Genomic DNA, 21,020 nt, shown 5'->3' on the forward strand with positions numbered 1-21,020 from the left:
ATGCATTCAAGATGTGGGACCTCAAAATGTTGTCCAAGTAATAACGGATAATGCAAAGAATTGTAGAGCTGCAGGTATGTTGATTGAGACATGGTTTGAACACATATTTTGGACACCTTGTGCTGTCCACTCTCTCAACCTCATGCTACAAAAGATAGGCAGGAAAATAGATTGGATCAAACAAATTTATGTTGAGGCTGAAGAGATCCAAATGTTCATCACAAACCATAACATGTCACAGGCCATTTTCAGATCATTTTCACAGTTGGAGTTGCTAAAGGTAATTGAAACACTTCAATTTTTAAAATCTACATTTCACTTTGATGGTTACTTAATTTTTATTTTTTTATCATGTCTTCTTTGTATTCTAATTTTTATTTTTAATTTTTGAATAGGTTGCCGAGACTCGATTTGCATCCAACACAATCGTCTTGAGGCGACTTGTGAAGGTGCGACAGCCACTTGCTAGCATGGTAATTAGTCAAAGTTGGTCCCTATGGAGGCAATCCAATACTGAAAGGGCAACAAATGTAAAGCGCATGATCCTAGATGACACTTGGTGGGATCGAGTGGAATATCTTTTGAGTTTCATTGAGCCCATCATGAGTATGATCCGTTATACTGACATGGATCACCCATGTTTGGGAGAGGTATATGATGGCATTGACTCGATGATTGAGAAAATGAAAGCCATCATCAATGCAAAAGAGCAAGATCCCGAAGAAACTTTCTTCAAAGAGGTTCAATCAATTTGTGTTGAGCGGTGGAACAAAATGACCACCCCACTACATCTTCTTGCATTTGCATTGACTCCCAAATTTTATAGTGATGAAATGCTTGCTAAGCCATCAAGGGTACCACCATATAGAGATTCAGAAGTCAGTGAAGGGTGTAGGACAGCACTTACTAAACTCTTCCCAGATTCTGAAATGGAGGATTTAATGACAAGTGAGTTTGCTGATTTTGTAGCCTCCAATGGTCAAAGTGTTTCCGCTCTCCGTGACAAGTATAAAAAGGATTCTCATGCTTGGTGGTACCTCAATGGCCATACATCACCAAACCTTCAAACTCTTGCAATCAAAGTTTTATCGCAAGTAAGTTTCTTAATTTTTATTGCTCTCTAAATTTAGATTTTTTACTATTTTATAATTGTCACCCTCTCACTTTGTGTCAATTATTCAATAGGTTGCTAGTTCCTCTTCATCTGAGCGAAATTGGAGCACATACTCCTTTATCCACTCAGTGAAACGCAACCGACTGGCAGCAAGTAAGGCAGAAGAGCTCGTTTATGTGCATTCAAACTTGCGCCTTCTTACTCATAAACAAAATGAGTATAAGGATGGGAGCACAAAGTTTTGGGATGTAGATCCAGAGCGAACTGATTTGGATTTTTCAGCTGCCACACAATCTTTACTTTCTGGGGAGTCTGATAGCCAATGTGCTGCTAGTGCAAGTGGTAGTGAGGCTGCATGTGGTTCCAGTACTCTACCTACATCATCTAATGTCAATGATGATGTTGATCTTGATCTTCCTAGTGACCCATATGATGCTATTGCTGATTATTAGTTGTGTCATTTTATTGTTGAACGGTTGAGCCAGTGAACAATGAATTCGATATCTATCATAACATTCAAAGTTTGTAATTTTGTTATAGACTTATAGTTATATCAATATGAATCATATATGATAGTTCCAAGTTTTGTTTAGCATATGGATGATATGTGGGATTCTAAATTTAATTTTTGTTTCTACTTATTAGAGTGTATATATGTATATATTTATGATTTTTACATTTTTTTGTACGGACGTACCCATACGTACCCAGGCCCCCCCTAAAAAAAATGCCGTACCAGCGTACCGTACCCACGTACCCGTACCCGTACCCGTACCGGCAACTTAGATAATTTCTTAAGCTCTAATTGTAGTTTTACGATTCCTAAAATTGTAGTGTATTTTTGCATGCCTCCTTTCTATACAACTTTGAGATAGGTGATAAAAAATGATATAGGGCGTGTTCCAGTGAATGTTGTGGTTATCAAGGGAAGGTTATTAGGGGAATTTTAATAAAAGAACACGGTTCTGATTTGAACTCATTTAATCATATCTGCTCTTTCTTTTGTCAGAAGTGCATTGTCTTTTAAATTTGTCAAACAGCTGCAAGCTCATAGTTTTTTTTCCTTATTTTGTTTTTTCACTAGCTTATAGATGTTTAAACCAAAGAAGTATTAATCGTCTGGGGAATTAATCGACAAACCAAAAGTATAAGATTTTTTGAAAAAATGGGGAAAAAATGGGATTTATAAATAAACGTAAAAAATTGAAAAAAAAAAACTACTTTTTTGTAGTATTTATGGACATTTCCATAACATAGAGATATTGTAAACAAACAAAAAATAGACTTCAACACATGAATTGCGAAGTTGGATGAACATAGATACAGGTACAGGCTATTTTTTAAGACTCATATATATATATATATTTTTTTTTTTTTCTTCTAATTATATTTTTATGTATATGTATATTTTTTCAATTATATTTAATATATTATATTTTAATTTTATATTAGATTTAAATATTGAAATATTTAACTATTATTTATTGTTATTTTTTAATTATATTTAATATATATTCTTAACTATTAATTGTTGTTAATATATTAAATATACTTAAAAAATATATTCGCAGTGATTAAAGATTTATATTTTATATATATGAATATTTTAAAAAATATTTAATATATTTTATTTTAATATTATATTCACATTTAAATATTTTAATATTTAACTGTTTTTTTGTTTTGATTGGTAAGAGGCTGTAGCCAGAAATTTTATTAATCAAAATTAATTTTTTACATCAGTCCACTCGTGCGGGTGCCAGTAGGAAAGAGTGGAGGCGAGAAAACCCCTGGCCTTGCCCGGGACTGTAGTCTAGATAGTTTCTACATCTAATTACAATAAGCATAGATTCAGAATAATACAATAACACCCTGGGCTAGGGTGAGCAAGTGGGAAGATATTTTGTTTCCTTTACAGGCCCATATTACTATTTTTCAAATGTCACTGTTCTCCTTGTGCTTTGTTTAAGAGTTTGAGCCTTGATTGCATGTAGTCTTTTGTCATTTTAGCAGCTTTCATCCTGTCATTTGTTCAAGATGGCCTTGCCCTCCTGCATGGTTAGTTTTCAAAACACTTGCCCAGATTGTTAGTCACATGTAGTATTCCAACGTGATTTGACATCCTTCTCTGATGTTTCTAAATTCTTAACCTCATATATCTGAAATTATAAAGTCATCAATATGGCATAATCATAAACAAAGTTTCTAGATAATTTCCATTTTGAGGAGTGATCATCCATAGTTATGAATCACCTGTTTACCACCTTTTGTTTATGTACCCGGATGCTATCCCTGAAAATGGATGATATCCAGGGTACAATAACAAAAGGGGGTAAATGGGACTTCTGTCTTGCCTAAGTCCAGCTGAGGGTAATAGAGGTAGATGAGTTTTATGGCAGAACCACATATTACTCACAGTCTATGGATTGTCAGATAACCATTCAATTATAGAAGCTCAACAACAAGTATCAAATGAGTATATGGCAGGGCAATTAGGGGTTCCTATAGGCCAACACATGCAGAAAATGAGGGCTTTTATTTTACCGAAATGGTGCACCTGTTGAATCGAAGAAACCTATCGATGTTTCATCGATAAGATGATTTATCGGATAGACTTGGGCGTCGATTAACTTCAAAAGGGGCTTATCGCAAGCGTTATTTTTCATCGATAGAAGCTTATTGAAGAAACCAAAGGAGATTCCGTCGATGAAGCAAGGCTACCGAAGAAACTGCAGTATCGGTAGGACATGTAATGAAATCACCGAAGGAGATAGATCTTTCGAAAAGATGAGATCGAAGAAACTGGGGAAGGTTTCATTGATAGGACAGTTCGAGAGAAGAAGGGTGTCGAAGATATACTAAAGTTATTGGCCAACAGAGACAGTTTCATTGAAAGATAAAAGGTCAATAAAACATAAGAGAGTTTCATCGATATAAAAAGGGTATCGAGGGAAAGGGGACACCGATGAACCTAAGAGGGGCTCATCGAAAGCATAGATTCCACCGAAAGAGGGTATTGAAGAAAGCAAAGACGGTTTTCATCGACGGGAAAAGGCTTCCGAGGAAATAATGCCATCGGCGCAACATGAAGGAAACTTACCGAAAGAAGCGTTCTTATCGAAAGTACGATCAAACAAAAAGATATCGATAATAATATGAGTTTCGAGGAGGCTACAAGGTATAGATTCCACCGAAAGAGGATATCGAAGAAAGCAGAGATGGTTTTCATCGATGGGAAAAGGCTTCCGAGGAAATAATGCCATCGGCGCAACATGAAGGAAACTTACCGAAAGAAGCGTTCTTATCGAAAGTACGATCAAACAAAAAGATATTGATAATAATGAGTTTTGAGGAGGCTAAAAGGTACGTTACCGATGAGTGTGGTTTTACCGATGCAACTTTATCGAGGAAGATTACTAATGAGCTCATCGATGAAAGATGATAGTGGAAGCAAATCAACAAAAGACAGATGGCCTCGATGAAACAATAGGCCCATTCATCGAAGGAGTGTAGTGATGTCGATAGAAAAAGTGTTTCGATGGAAGGATAAAGGAAGTTACCGAAGCCCAAGGTTTCTTCGACATAAGATCCAACGATGTCTCATCAAAAAAAAGGAATCGAAGAAACCTATCGATGTTTCACCGATAAGATGATTTATCGAATAGACTTGGGCCTCGATGAACTTCAAAAGGGACTTATCGAAAGCGTTGTTTTCATCGATAGAAGGTATATCGATGAAACCAAAGGAGGTTCCATCGATGAAGCCGGGCTAACGAAGAAACTTCGGAATTAGTAGGATATGCAATGAGTACTACTATATGCAATGAGTACAACGAAGAAGATAGTTCTACCGAAATGATGAAATCAAAGAAACTAGGGAAGGTTTCATCGATAGGACTGTTCGAGAAAGGAGGGTGTCGAAGAGATACTAAAGTTATTGGCCGACAGCGGCATTTTCATCGAAAGATAAAAGGTCGATGAAACATAAGAGAGTTTCATCGATATAAAGAGGGTAGCGAAGGAAAGGGAACACCGATGAACCTAAGAGGGACTCATCGAAAGCATTGATTCCAACAAAAGAGGATATTGAAGAAAGCAAAGACGGTTTTCATCGACGGGAAAAGGCTACCGAGGAAATAATACCATCGGTGCAATGAAGGAAACTTACCGAAAGAAGAGTTCTTATCGAAAGAATGATCACGATCAAACAAAAGGAGGCTACATCGATAAAAGATATCGATAAGAATATGAGTTTTGAGGAAGCTAAAAAGCATGTTACCTATGTGTGTGGTTTAACCAATGCAACTTTATCGAGGAAGATTACTAATGAGCTCATCGATGAAAGATGATAGTGAAGCAAATCATTAAAAGAAAGGTGGCCTCGATGAAACAATAGACCCATTCATTGAAGGAAAGTAGTGATGTCGATAGAAAAAGTGTTTCGATGGAAGGATAAAGGAAATACCGAAGCCCAAGGTTTCTTCGACATGAGACCCAACGATGTCTCATCGATATAAAAGGGTATCGAAAGAAAGGAAACGTTGATAAACTTCAGAAAGGACTCATCGGAGATAGTAATTCCATCGATAAAAGATATCGAGGAAGGTGGAGATGGTTTTCATCGACGGGAAAAGGTATTCAAGGAGATAATACCATCGGTGCAAAGGGTCACCGAAAGAAACGTTCACATAAAAAGAATAAGGTCGATTAGAAAAAAGGTAGTTTCATCGATAAAAGATATCGATAAGGAAATAGGTTTCGAGGAGGCTAAAAGGCATGTCTTCGATATGCGTTGTTTCGTCGATACAACTTTATTGGTGGAAGAAGTATTCGGTGAGACAATAGATCCATTCATCGAGGGGCATTGATATCGATGGAAGAAGTATTTCGATGGAAAAATAAAGGTCACCGAAGCCCAAGGTTTCATCGACATAAAGCCCGATGGATATCAGATAGGAAGCGGTGAGGAGACAGCCCTAGCGATCGAAAATAGTATATCGATGAATGAAGGAAATACGTGATCGAAGTGATATTCGAAACAAAAGTGTTAGTTAACGACTTATGTTGAGAAGCCAATATTTAAACTGAATGTTTGTCTGAGTATCTATACGAAAATACAGGGGGCAGGAAGAGGAATAAATAAGGGGGTTAAAACAGAGTTTGGGCAAGAGAAACATAAGAGGATGAAAGGAGGAACATGCTAACGACAACTTAGGACACGAAAACAAAAGATTGATGCCTTAAGGTGGCACAGACAGGAGATTGATGCCATCGGCTCCCAAATTGGCCAACTCATCCGCTCTTTTACTGCCCTCCCTATAAATATGATTGATTGTGAACCTATCAAAATCTCTGCATAGGTCAAGAGCTTTTGACAGCAAAGTATTTAGTCTCCAATTAGGCATGCTACCTTTCCTTAGAGCATTGACAATTATAGCCGAATCTCCTTCAATTTCCAAGTTCTTAACTCCTAGTTTCCTGCATAAATGCAGACCCTCAACCAGGGCCATAAGTTCTGCCCAATTGTTGGTGTTGATGCCAACCGCAGAGGCAAGGGTTGCTAGTTCCTTGCCTTCCCAATTATGAACAACACATCCTATCCCTGCTTGCCTTGGGTTGCCACGGGATGCCCCATCAAAGTTTAGCTTCATCCAACCTTCGCCTGGGGGCTGCCATCTGCATGCATCCCTTGATTGGAGACTTGCAATAGGACCAACACCTACATAGGGAGGAAAGGTTAAGCCTTCCCAACGTTTTTTCATTTTTTTATCCCAATAAGTGATAGAGGCATTCTTCAATGTGCCTGATGACAGTCGGCTGTTCATGAGCTCAGTGATAGCTGAATCTATCCTGTTAATGATTCTGGGCGCCTCTAGCTTTTCATTCTTAAAGAGACGTCTATTTCTCTCCTTCCATAGTTCCCACATTATGGAAGAGGGAAGAGCTGTCCATAAACCTTCAAAGAGACAGCCATGCCTGAGGAGGGGCCATGCCTTGAGCATTCCAAAGATGGTGTGGGGGAAGGCTTCAGACCATTCAAGTTTGTTGGTGAACCAGATCCAACATTTGTGAGCAAAGGGGCAGTTAAGGAGGATATGATTAGTGTCTTCCTCATCTGCCTCGCAAAGAGGACATCTGCTAGGGCCCTCATACCCCATTCTTCTAAATTTGTCCTCAGTTAAGAGCTTGTTCTGAACCGCAAGCCAGGAGAAGATACCTGCCTTAGGCAGACAATATTTATCCCAGCAAAGTTTCAAGGGAAGCTCAGTCATAGGTCTTATAAACGATTTGGAGATGAGAGAGTACCCATCCTTGGAGTTGTATTCTCCTCTTAGGGAGCCATCCCAGACGAGCTTGTCCTCATTATGACCTAAGGCAATGTTCCTTGATTTGAGAATTGCCATAAGTTTTTGTTTATCCCTTATCGGGATATCCTCATATTCCTTCTCGATCCACTGCCAACCGGCCCCTTCAGAAGGGGAGATATAGTTGTTTAACAGGGGTCCTCTGTGTGATTCAAGAAGGATATGAGTAGAACCAAAGTCATGGATATTATCAATAGCCTTATATCCACCCCAAGAATCCGACCATAAAAGAGCTTTATCCCCGGACCCTAGGTTCCAAGTAAGTCTGTCAGAGATAATCCTCCTGCAGTCTAACATAAAATTCCATAGGTAGGACCCTCTGGGAGGGTTGGTTTCTCTGAAGATTTGGATAGGATTCCCTCCATTAAAGTATTTGTGGTAAGCGAGCCCATTTGAGGTGGGGGGTTCTGAACATCCTCCAGACCAACTTGGCACCCAAGGCTTTGCCCTAATCGCGAAGGTTTTTAATGCCAACTCCTCCTTCTTCTTTAGGTTTGCATATCTTGTCCCAGGATATGAGTGATATTTTACGATTGTCATTAGCACCTTGCCAAAAGAAAGTCCTGAGATGCTTATTGAGCTCTGCAAGTTTAGAAGAAGATAAATGTTGACAGGAGAGCTGGTAAATGGGCATAGCTGACAAGACTGATCTAACCAAGGTTGCTCTACCTTTAGATGAGAGCCATTTTCCTTTCCAAGTGTTAATCCTGGACTTGATTTTATCCACCAAGTTGTCCCATAATTTTGAGGGTCTTCTACCCTTGTCAAGGGGAATGCCTAGGTATTTGCAAGGAAGAGTTCCTTCACTAATCTCCAGGACATTGCTGATCACTTTTCCTAGGGAGGGGTCTATGTTGAACATAAAAACTGCAGACTTGGCCAGATTCACCTCTTGACCCGAGGCTAGCATATAGGAATTAAGGATGCCTTTGAAGGCTCTCGCTTCCTTTACACTTCCCTGCCCAAAAAGCGTCGTGTCATCGACAAATTGCTGGTGCGTAAAGGGAGGGAGGCCGCTGGTAATGGGGATTCCTTGGATCCCACCTTCCTCTTTGGCCTTAGAGATGGATCTACCTAGGACTTCAGCCATGATGATGAAGAGGAAGGGAGACATAGGATCTCCTTGCTTGAGCCCTCTTGAGCTGCTGAAGAAACCTTCCGGGGAACCATTAACCAAGACCAAGAATTTGGGGGTGGATATACATTCAAAGATTAGGTTGATCTAGGATTTGGTAAATCAAAAGGCCTCCAAGCATTTGCATAGGAAGCGCTAGTCAACTTTGTCGTAAGCTTTGCTTATGTCTAATTTGACTAGCATACTTGGTGCCCTATTGAGCTGGACTGAATGAATGGCCTCTTGGGCTATAATAACCCCATCTTAGATTGATCTATCTGCTATGAAGCCGGTTTGTTCTTCACTAATGATAATGGGGAGAAGATTCTGGAGTCTAGCTGCTAGAGTTTTCATTAAGAGTTTGTACAGAGTGTTGCAAAGGGCTATTGGTCTGAAGTCATTAAAGCTTTCAGGATTCTCTTTTTTGGGAATGAGAGCTAAGAAGGTATTGTTGATTTCTTTGAGAATCTTACCAGAGTTCCTAATACCTTCTAAGGCGTCCGTGATCTCTGTCCCCATAAAACCCCAACATTTTTGGAAAAAGCTAGTGGGGAAGCCATCCGGACCCGGGGCCTTGTCGGGATTCATCTTCATAAGGATAGATTTAACCACCTCCTCAGAGAATTTCTTTGACAGGATTTTGTTGTGGTCATCGTTAATGAGTTTTGGAAGATTCTTGATAATATTGAGTTGGCCTTTGAGGTTGGAGCCTTCAATATTGTTTAAGATTTTATCAAAAAACCTTGCTGCCTCGGAGGCAACATCATCCGGTTCAGACAGGATGGAACCCTGGCAATTCTTAATTTTAGAAATTCGATTGACCCATCGCCTCTGCTTAGTACTATTGTGGAAAAACTTAGTATTTCGGTCCCCATCACTCAACCAAGTCTCCCTCGATTTTTGTTTCCAAAAGATCTCTTCATTTGAGAGTGTCTTTTCATACTCAGAGAGTAGAGCCTTTTCTTTGAGGAAGAGATGTTCATCCATCCCCTTCTCAAGAACCTCAATGTTAACATTCTTAAGATCATTTTCTATTAGGAGTTTTTTATTGAAAATATTTCCAAAATTAGTCCTGTTCCATTCTAAGAGCTTCCTTTTGATAAGCTTTAACTTGCTTGTGATAATAAACATCTTCGAACCAGAGAAAACAAAGCTTCTCCACCAGTTCTCAATTAAGTTTAAAAAGTTATCATCTCTGAACCACATGCTCTCAAATTTGAAGGGATATTTTTTAGGGGAGTGGTTAGATAATATGATTAGTTGGAGTGGGAAATGGTCAGATCCTGCTAAAGAGAGGGGTTCTGCATTCAGGGTAAAGTTAAGCTCCGAGAGCCCTCCATGGATAAAGAACCTATCTAGTTTCTCAGCAATGTTACAGAAACCAAGCCTTCTGTTGTTCTAGGTGAAGGCATTATCTGCCGTCTGGATTTCCAACAGGGAGTTCCTATTGATCCAATGATTGAAATCTACAGCCGCTGGAGGAAGTTTGTTGCTACCTCCTCTTTTGTCTGCTACCTTAGTGATAGCATTGAAATCTCCCCCAATGATGCATACATCATTTGGGAAACTTCTGAGGAAAGACTCCAGTTCCACCCACACCCTAGCCTTATCCCTATTTTGGATAGGACCGTAAACGTTAATCAATTTGAATCTTAGGTTATTTTTATAACTTACTACTTCTCCTCCCATCCAATTTTGCTTAATCTCTAAAGGTGTAAACGAGATGAATCTAGAGTCCCAGATGATGGCTAAGCCCCCCGAGGCCCTTGTAGCAGGGGAGGCTTTAGCTGTCTAACGCCTAGTTTTTTCTCAAAAAGGGCTATATTAGAGGAGTTCATTTTGGTTTCTTGGATTAACATTATATCTGGTTTAGAATCAGAGATGCAACGCTTTAAGATGCGCTGTTTGTTAGGGGCATTCAGACCCCTAACATTCCAAGTTATGATTTTCATGGCTCTGTGGGGAGGAACTTCCCCTCCCCTGCATTAAAAAGAGTAGATATTTTAGACTGACCCTTGGCTTCTCCATCCTTTGATCTTAGTTCAGCAAGGGATCTCCTACCTCTTCTCTTACTGTGTTTAGCACAGTCAGGAGAGTCTTTGCTTCTATCAGAGCTGAGAATGCCTAGAATATTTGGGTTATCATTTTCTAAGTTATCTAATGCTACAAAGAGTTCATCTGTCTCTAAGTCGACTCTAGTAACATCCACAAGATTTTTGACCAAGAAATCCCTTTGTCTTTCCAACTCCTCATCATCACATATTTCATCAACCAATAGGTCCATGAGGTCATTTACTACTTCCCCTACAAAATTGGCAATGATTTTAACTTCCCTAGCCACTCGATCATTCTCAGATTCTACAATTGGATTAGAAACAACCTTCAGAGATGGAGGGCAAACCTCTGCCTCCTCAAAGCCCTCCATACTTGAGACTAGAGAGATTGGTTGACCCTGTAAGGATGCCAATCCTGGATCCAGGGAAAGCCTATCTAGCTCTGCTGATTGCTCAGAGGCAATTTGTTCCATTAAAGGGGGAGACCCCAAGGGACTCAGCCTCTCTGGTGGAATGAGAGAGCTAGATGATGACAAATTTTTCAGGCCGAGCTGCTCTTTCTGGGGGATAACCTCATTGATTTCACCATCTTCCAGATCTCGATCCCCCAGAAGAGAGTCAGCTATAGGTGAATTTATAGTTAGTAGTGAATTTATTGTTAATAGTTAATTATATTATATTTTATTTCTTTTAATTTAAATGTATGGGTGACTTTATTTAACTATCTTAAAAGTATTGAAATTTATATCCAATTTAATATTAAAATCACGTTAAATTATAATATATTTTATTTTAATTTTATATTCAAACTTAAATATAGAAATATTTAAATATTATTTATTATTAATAGTTTTCTATATTATATTTTTTTAATTTTAATTTTTAATTTGAATAATTGTATTTAACTATTTAAAAAATATTATAAAATTTATATTATTTTAATATTAAAATCGTGGTAAGTATATTACATAATAAAATTATAAATATTAACCAAAAAATTAATCACTAGATAACAATGGGAAACTATAATTCTCAGTGATTTAATTTAATATGTTTATAAATCTAAAGATTCTAAACTATAATTTTCATGGATTTAATTAAAATCTAAAGTGGACTTTTAGGGAAACTATAATTTTCATTGGAAATAAATTAAATTTTCTTTTAGCCGTATGCCTTCCCCACTTCCTTGTGCATTTGTCAGTAGATTTTGAGTGACTGTGATGGATTGAGGGACCGTGACAAATTCTGCAGACCCGGATAAAAATGTACCTGCAACCCCATGTCACCGGAATTGTTTTACACATTCTGGCACCCTTCTATAACATTTTAGGGTTTCGCGGCTGGTTTCCCTATTTGCGATTTTTTCCAGATTATTCCTGCAAATTTTTTGCATTTATCGGAAAAAAAAACATTGAAAAACCTGAAAAAACCGTTGACCGATTTTTTGCGATTTTTTGTGATTTTTTGCGATTTTTTGTGATCGCCGATTAATCACGACTCATCGCGATTTTTTCCCGATGTTTGCTTCTTTGGTTTAAAGTCCATAGAAGCAATAATCTGCAAAAAATCGCGATTGTACTCGATTAATCTTGAATCCTAGAGCAAGCCGATTTATTCCCCGAAAAAATCCTGATTCATGGAAAAATTGCTGATCAATCGTGTTAAAGTTGGATTAGATTTATATATATGGTATTTAAAAAAAAAAAAAAGTATTGTCACTTAGTTTTATTCTAATACTACAAATTCCTATATAATTCAATTTGCAGAATATATAGATCACTGATGTCTTGATAATTTTCAGATTGCAAGTAACGTTGAATTATACTCAGTAGTATATATATTAGAATTCTTGTAAAGCTGGTTACACTGTAAATCGAACTATCCACAGTTCGAATTATGTTGATTAAGTAACTGCAGATCACACGATATCCTTCAACAGTATCAGAAACTTATTGTAATGCAGATCGCTCAACAATATTGTCTTCACACAGATATTAATATCGACCTTTGTATGTCGACTGCACACTATGTATATTGTTCACTGTTTTCATCATATCGACCGAATGTGATAGTCGATATTATATATATGCACGGTGGTCACGACTCTATGTGGAACCGACATGGTTCCACACAAAGTCGTGACTCGTATGTGGAGCCATGTTTATTGATAAGCATTGATAATAATAATCAACGTAAAAACCAAACAATATGCAATTGGATAATTAGATTATGATAACAGTATTTAATCATTGCACATACAAATCGATATACAACTACAATGGATATTATGTATAATCAGTAATATAAAACTATTACTGATTATACATAGGATTGATGGTATGTATAAACTGATTGTCATATCGATGATTAAATCGGTCATCATATAATATTATCATCTCCAGTTAAGTATGATCAAGGATAGAAATAAGGAATACTCATACAAATGTCTAAGGCCGTTTATGCCAATTAAACATTTGAACGGCTAGAATCATTTGACTGTTGCTACATAATTTGAACAAATTGTTGATCCAATTTTCAATGATGTTTTGCATTTAAATCATGTTAAAACCCCCAAAAATTTCAAAAAAGTGAAAAAAATCACTGTAAAAACTTGTAAAACCCTAGAAAAACTCCTGAAATTACTGAATTGCTTAGAATTAGGGTTGATCCAAGACGGAATCAAAGTCAATGTGGAATCAATGTTGAAAAAGTTTGTTATTTTTTCCATTTTTGGGGGATTCATCATTCCCCACACTTGTTCAAACCCATGACCTCAATGACCCAACAAAGGAAGAAAGCCTGTGAGCTCAATGGCCCAGCAGGGGTTTGAATCTTGGTGGTTGCCTCACCAATGGAGTGTTTCTACCACAACACTAAACTCCTGAAAACATATATAATATATATAGATATAGATATATGATTTTTAATTTATAGTTGATATAGTTAATTTTTGCTCAAACAAAGACATACAATTCATTATGTGTGCAATATATCCAAAGTGCTCCACAAAATAAATATGTATGAGAACAAACAAGCTTACATAGTTGTAATAAAAGAGCCTCCAACACACAATCATTAAAATTTGTCTCTACCTAAAATAGTAGTTGCAAGCTAGGTATTGCCAAAACCAGTGGCTTGCTAATCTTTTACTTCAGCTAAACAAATGTCTTTTGTTGAATTCTACCTCATATAAAAGACTTACCAATTGCCATCAGAGAATATAAAGCATTGCAACTGTGGAATGTGATTTGATAAGCTTTCTCAAATATTGAACTACCCCTAGAAAACTCCTTGCCTCAATCACAATGAAAGTCTTGGATCAGTTCAAAATGATTTCTACTTTTACTAAATTCCTAACAATAGCTGGATCTCTGTCTGATAATCTTGATCTCAGCTACTTTGTAGACATAGCTAATCTTTGATCTCAGACTTAGACAACTATTTGGTGTATTTGGTGATTGTCCTTGTAAAAATATTAAAAATTAAATGAATATTTACCTATGTAATCAGCAATATGAATATAAACAACAAAAATCTATTTTCTACAATTCATGGGGTAAACTTTATTTTATTTACTCTCTATATCTCTATGCTATGGAAATGCCCTTAAGTTTTAAAAAAAGTAGTTTGTGTCTATTTTCTACAATTTTTTACGAGTTTTTAAAATCCAAAATTTTACCTTTTTTTCAAAAAATCTTATACTTTTGATTTGCCGAATTTTTCCCCAAAAGATTTTTGTTGCTATGATATAAAGCATTGCAGTTGTGGAATATGATTTGACAAGCTTTCTAAAATATTGATTTAACCCTACAAATTTCCTTGCCTCAATCACAATGAAATTCTTGGATCACTTCAAAGTGGCTTCCACTTTTACTATTTGTCTCTTAACTTTTGATCTTAGTTACTTCATAAACTTAGCTAATATTTGATCTCAGACTTAGACAAATATTTGGTGTATTTGGTGACTGCTCTCTTAAAAAGTCAACTGAATATTTGCCTATATAATAAACAACAAAAAATATTCTCTACAATTCATGGTTAAACTTTATTTTATTTGCTCTTAATGTCTCTATGCTATGGAAATGCCCTTGAGTTTTTTTAAAAAATAGTTTTTTTCTCTTTCTCTACAATTTTTTTCTGTTTGTTTTTTAAATCTGATTTAAAAAAATCTTATACTTTTGGTTTGCCGATTTTTTCCCCAACGATTTTTGCTACTATGGTTTAAACATTAGAAAGATATAAGCACAGTTGGGTATAATTCTAGTAATTAACCTAGTTATGATTACCTGGTAAAAGGTTAAAACTCAAGATTGCTGATGATATTGAGTACTGTCATCAAAATAAAGGGGATTTGTATGTGTGTCATAATGATCTTTACTTGTGTCTGTTTGTTCATCACATAGAAGGAAATAAAGAAATAAAGAATGAATGAATGATAGAAAAAATGATTTTTATCAACACAGTGACTGCATATGCCTAAAGTATGCCAATGTATTACATTCCATTACAGTAGAAAATTTGAGAAGTTCTATGGTAGAAAGAACAAACCTTGGGATCTGAGAAATAACTAAAAACTAAAACAGTACAATGATGAAAATGGAACTAGGGGGGTAAACTTAAAGTGATTAAACCCCAAGCGATGTGATGAGTACAAGCACAATTAATCATAAAGATGATTACCTCATTGAAACAAGGATGCTTTGAAGATGATAGATGAGCCCCAAGGGTGAAAGAACTCATGATCCTGAAATCTGAGCTGTGGACCCCAAGGGTGAATGGACTGAGGTTCTGGAAATCTGGACTGCATTAGAGAGATGGTATCATTGCGCCCTAGACAAGCAAGTCTCCTATCTAGGATTAGAAATTAGAAGGGGATTAAGATTAGGCTTGAATAAGGACAATGCCTAACTGTGCTATGAGCAACCCTAGTCATTAATTCGTTATTACTGTAACATGGTAGGTAGTAATGTATGTTTCCCTTTGGGAATTGACAGCCTATAAATAGGGGACATTACATATGCCTGGTATTGATGAATCTATAGTGGTTCATAATATTGTCTTACTTCCCGATGCCAAGCCTGTTAAACAAAATATTCATAAGATGAATCCTAGGGTTGTTCTGTTAGTCAAAATTGAGATAGAAAAACTTTTTAAAGCTGGTTTTATCCGTCCTATTGACTATTCACCTTGGATTTTGAATATTGTTGCTGTTAGTAAACCTGATGACTGTGTTCGTGTTTGTGTTGATTTTCACGATCTTAATAATGCTTCCCTTAAAGATGATTTTCCGCTCCCAAATATCGATATGATTGTTGGTTTGATTGCAGGCCATGCCTTACTGTCCTTTATGGATGGCTTCTTGGGTTATGATCAAATCCTTATTAATCTGGAAGATCAGTATAAGACTGCCTTTACTACACCATGGGGTACCTTCTGCTATGTAGACATGCCATTTGGGTATAATCATAGAAAATTTATAGCTTCAGCCCGATAATGTGAGCACCAGGAAGGGGATGGGTTGCAGTAGTGCCTAGTCATGAATTTAAATGTCCATTTTACCCATGTCCAGCAAAGAGGCCACACATAGCTAGGAGAATCTAAGAAGTCAAAGAGGTCCTGCAAACATGCAACAAAATTAGGAAGAAAAGTGGAAATGATTGGATGACATTTTGGTGTGGAGGATTACCTGATACCTGAGCCCCTTATGCTGCTGCATCAGAATTACAATTTTGAATTTTTTTTCATATGAAATGAAATTGTTAATGGCATTTTAGTTATCTTGACAGACCATATGTGAAGCGCAAAAATGTCATCTTATCAAAGATTGTAAGTAAAGACTGAACCAGCAGATCCATAGAATAGTTTATGCTTCATGACAAATTATTGAAGTTGATTCTCATACATGCTTACTTTCATCCTTGGATAACTTCTCCATCATTATGGGTTTGTATGCAAAGTAGACAGTGGAAATTGCTTCCTGCTACGTTAGGAATGAAAAGAGTCCATCACTTTAAGTTTAAAGGCCATCCATAATCATTTGAGAAGAAATTTTGTGTGAATCTCTATTATGTATAAATGGTGAGCTGGCTAATCTGTTATTTGAAAATTCACTGCTCAATTTGTAGTCAGTCAGCATACTCATATTAGGATAGCATTTAGAAAAATAAGTTACAGCCTAAATTTTTATACATGTCATAAATGGCAACTGATGTAAACGAAATTTTTGTCTCGGACTTTTTACAGGCCATCCTATTTACCATTTTAATTTAATTTGTGGAGATCAACATGGAAAATTAAGTGAAAAGGTACACTTGTATGACTAATGATATGCATATCAAGTTTTGGATGGTATCAACTACATTAATATCATTATAACATTGCATGTTATTCCGTGTTGTTAGGTATCATTGCTTGTCGACAACTTGAAGTGCAGTATTTGCTTGAACATATGGTGTGATGTTGTATCTATCACACCCTGCCTGCATAATTTCTGGTAATTATTATCTGAGACATATGCTGTTTGGCATTTTAATATAATGGTCTCTTGTGTTTGTATCTTATTCAGTGACTAAATATTGAAATCACTTCCAGTAATTCATGCTTTTCTGAATGGTATAAACGATCTGGAGAAAAGGGAATAAAATGCATTTGTCCTCAATGCCGATCAGATATTTATTCTGTGGGCCGTAACCATTCTTTACGAAATATTGTTGAGGTAGGTTTTTTAATAGTTTGTCATAAAATATATAGATTTCATTACACGCAGAGTTTGATATGCAAGTTGTATATTTTCATTTTTGTGGAGGTTAAATTACATGGGATATTATTTTTATATAGTTTATAACCTATGTTTGACTTTGCCCAAAATGAAATTAGAAAAGAAAATCTCATTTTAGTGTAAGGATGCAGAAGAACATGCGGATCTAATTTGGATACAGAAAAGAAAGTTAGCGTTTACTTTGATTATACTTGTTATCTTTATTTGTTGTCTTTAACTATAATAACTCTCCTCATTTTTCTCCTCAACTAGTAGGCTATTACATATCATGCTCTGCTTCACGTGTTTTGTATATTTGATATTTTTTTCCATTTTCCAAAATATTCTACCTACCAAGGATCTCTTTAGTTGCATTTTCTCTTAGGAAATGAATTTTATTTCCTTGACTGCATAAATTACTTTTATAATCATTATTACCATCAAGAGTGTTAAACCTGCATTCATGTAGGGATGACAATGATATGCTTTTTAGTGTTTGATGCAGGATATGCTGAAAGACAATCCATCATTGCAGCGCTCAGCAAAAGAAAGCAGTCAGCTGGATAATGCAATTGTCCAATCAGACATTGTAAGCAGTTCCTTCTAATGACTTTTTGAGAATCGCATTTTACATTGCTTAAAAAGATGATAACTAACACTTGCATCATTAATAGGTGCAATGAGTTTGCAGATAGAGAGATCCATTTTGAATAATTAAGAAAGTAAATTTGATGCATGTAATTTATTAGCTTTAATGTATTTTATTGTTGAAATCTTTGAAGTAAACACTTCTTTTAGAGTCAACTGTAACATCTATCTTATTTATGGAGGCCTTTAATGCAGTGGCTATAATTATTGCTGGTTTGGAATATGTGTTTGTGTCTTTCTGTCGTTCCTCATGCGTGTGCAAAATCCTGTTGTTTAAACCCAAAATGACATTAAATTGGCAAAACTGTATCGAAAATTTATTCCTCAGCTAAATATATGTGCCAGTAAATTGTGCTTTTTTCCAACTCTTTTGCCAGCATTTGACCGTTTCATGGGACTGACATATTTGGGCTAGGATGGATGCACTAGTCAAATGGTTATTACACAAAATGCCATAACAGCAATTGACAAAAGGGGCAACTGATATAGTGATTTTTAAATATCTTCATTTATTTTTAATTTTAATTATCATTGGGATTGTTTAAATCAACTCCCTTCACATATTATATTCATAGAGTCACATTATGGTGTAACAGTTAGCAACAGTATCTGCAAGCAAAAGGAATATGCCATCCAAAATGTCATAAAACATTTATGATATGTTAGAAAGAATAAATGCATGAGATATTTCTTGTATTTAAGAAATATTAAATATGAGATATCTATTGCATGTAAAAGTGACAAAGTAAAAGATTCTTTTACTCTCAAAGTCTTAAACTTTTTTTCCTCAGATTCTTTTTTCAGATACGTCTGACCATTTTGCGGGACTGATAAATTCCTGGGCTTGAGAGTCCATAGGGAAGCCTATCAGCTAATTATTTGACAATGTGGACACAAGGAAAGTCTATGTGTAAGATATCTAGAAAAATTGACATCTTTGTTTGCCCCAAGAGAAAGAATCCAACCTCTTTGTGGAGACATAGAATATAACTTCTGGAAAGAAAACGTATTCCTTCTTAGTAAGTATAATCTCTCTTAGATTGAGTGGATGTTGGAAAATTATTGTCATTGATGTCAAAGGTCATACCAAGGCAATATCACTGTGATATTCTGTGGTGTTTTATGCAGGAATCAGATCAGTTTTGGTGCTCAGTTTGGTAGTCTAATTTGCATTCAAATTGAATAAATACCAAAAGTATTTATTCATACATGGGCCAACCCATGCCTAGTACCCGTTGGAGGAGTTTAGAGGAGTTCAAATATGGCAAAATAATGTTTCCAACGATGTTGCCGAACTTTCTCCTTGTGGTGTGCAATTTCGGGCAACTTATATTTGGAAATCAAATTTCTAAAGGGGCTGACCTCTTCCAGCTTAGGCAGCCATTTCTTGAGAAGAAAATTAAATAAATAAAATTGTTTTTGCTTGGGCTGAACTTCTTGGTTTTGGCGTCCACTTTGATCATGCAAATAAAATAAAAATAATTAAATGCTGTCTTGGCCGACCAGCATGAAGAGAGGTGACTGTTGGTGGAGGGGTGCATTTTGCAAGTAGAGGAGAGGTCATTTGGAGTTTATTTCATCAGGAATTTATTGAATATTATGCATATTCGTAGCAGATCTAGAGCAGGCCTTAGAAGCAGATCTAAGGTGAATGGATGAGCAGACTTTGAAGGTGAATTATTGCAGATTTAAGAACAGAATTTAAGGGCAAATTATTGCAGACATAAGAGCAGAATTTAAGGGCAAATTAATTGCAAACCTATGAGCAGAAAATATTAAAGATCATAAGTAGATTTCAAAAAGCATTTTTGGGCAGATTAGTTGAGAAAGATTAGATCTGATTCATGAAGAAGATCAACCAGTTATCACTTTATTGTTTTGGAGCTTGGTGTCTTTTTTTCAAAGAGATTGGTGTGTCTTGTTGAGTTGGTGCTCAATTGTGGAGTTTGGTGTCTTTAGTGGGTTGGTGCCTGTGAATCATCTACGGGATTGGTGTTTCCTATGGGTTGGTGCCTTTGAAGATTGTAAGAAGTTTCTTATATAAGCAATATTTTGCCATGGGTTTCTCTCGCAAGGGTTTCCAGTTCCACATAAATCATGTGTTTTTGTTTTGAATTGATCTTGCATTTGTGTTACTCCTGTTGATGGTTAAGGTTTGAAAGTATTGTTATTGTGATTAACTAAAGCATTTTAAAGAAAAAGTTTGTTGTTATACTAATTCATCAGCCCCTCTCAGTATAACTGAGTGCTCTTTAGTGGGGAAATATTTTCATGTAAAGGAGCCTCACTTAATTTCATACTATTCCAGTAGTTGTTAACAGAATTGTATGCCATAATTGTTTGTGTTTTTCTCCAATCATCCAAGTGTCTCTCAAGAAATCTCCTCTCCTAAGAATGGGCATAAATTAAATAATTAAACTTTAGTTTGGATCCATGTCTAAAAAATCTTAGCAATTGAATATTTCTAAAAGGCACAATCAGATGCTTGCTCTCTATTGCACAACTTGAAAGCAGATTTAATGACACCAACTGTTTGAAGTGTTGATTTGATTGCTAATCCTTAATGAAACATCAACCATACAAATTTATGTTAAAAGAAATTTATGTCTTCTATAAAGAGTGGCACTTCTTTTTCTAGTGCACTTCAGGGTCTTTCATTCTTTTGTTCCACTGTGGGTGTAATGTCCCCTTTCTTGGATTCCCTTGCTTTGTTGTTGGAGCTGACTTTCTAGGTTTGTGTCATCTTGATTAGAGGGGTAATTTGATGTTACAAGTGAGCTCAAATGGTTTAGTGGAGTGGTATAACACTTTTAGATGTCATTTCCATCTTTTGGATTGGTCTCCAAGATTCTTGGAGAGAGCGTCTCTTTTCAGTCACTCACCTGGTCAGGTTTGTTTATCATCTTTCATCATCGGGGGATCCCTCCTACCCAGTCGATTTTCAATTTCGATGCATTTTGACCATTGT

The 21,020-nt window shown here is 36.2% G+C and overlaps 2 protein-coding genes across 3 annotated transcripts in view; both read left to right on the plus strand.

The window, feature by feature from the left end:
- Positions 1-21,020, plus strand: part of LOC131032724 (uncharacterized) — a 267,909-nt gene that overhangs the window by 88,467 nt on the left and 158,422 nt on the right. Inside the window, exons 4-7 of one of the 2 annotated variants that reach the window (XM_057963762.2) lie at positions 16,891-16,952; positions 17,049-17,140; positions 17,239-17,362; positions 17,898-17,993. In XM_057963762.2, coding sequence (XP_057819745.2) covers positions 16,891-16,952; positions 17,049-17,140; positions 17,239-17,362; positions 17,898-17,993 — 374 coding nt within the window. The remainder of the gene's footprint in view (positions 1-16,890; positions 16,953-17,048; positions 17,141-17,238; positions 17,363-17,897; positions 17,994-21,020) is intronic. The other variant, XM_057963763.2, reaches the window with a different exon arrangement.
- LOC131032726 (uncharacterized) lies at positions 375-1,869 on the plus strand. Its single transcript, XM_057963764.2, has 2 exons — positions 375-1,094; positions 1,186-1,869. The coding sequence occupies exons 1-2, from the start codon at positions 471-473 to the stop codon at positions 1,564-1,566; spliced, it is 1,005 nt and encodes a 334-aa protein (XP_057819747.2). The 5' UTR covers positions 375-470; the 3' UTR covers positions 1,567-1,869.

The sequence above is a fragment of the Cryptomeria japonica genome, chromosome 5 (assembly GCF_030272615.1).
Source record: "Cryptomeria japonica chromosome 5, Sugi_1.0, whole genome shotgun sequence".
NCBI lineage: Eukaryota > Viridiplantae > Streptophyta > Pinopsida > Cupressales > Cupressaceae > Cryptomeria > Cryptomeria japonica.

Excerpts from the sequence above, each read along its gene's own strand:
- LOC131032726 (XM_057963764.2), top strand. The coding sequence starts at position 471 with ATGGTAATTAGTCAAAGTTGGTCCCTATGGAGGCAATCCAATACTGAA. Across the intron at positions 1,095-1,185 it reads CAATCAAAGTTTTATCGCAA|GTTGCTAGTTCCTCTTCATC; the intron begins GTAAGTTTCTTA and ends ATTATTCAATAG.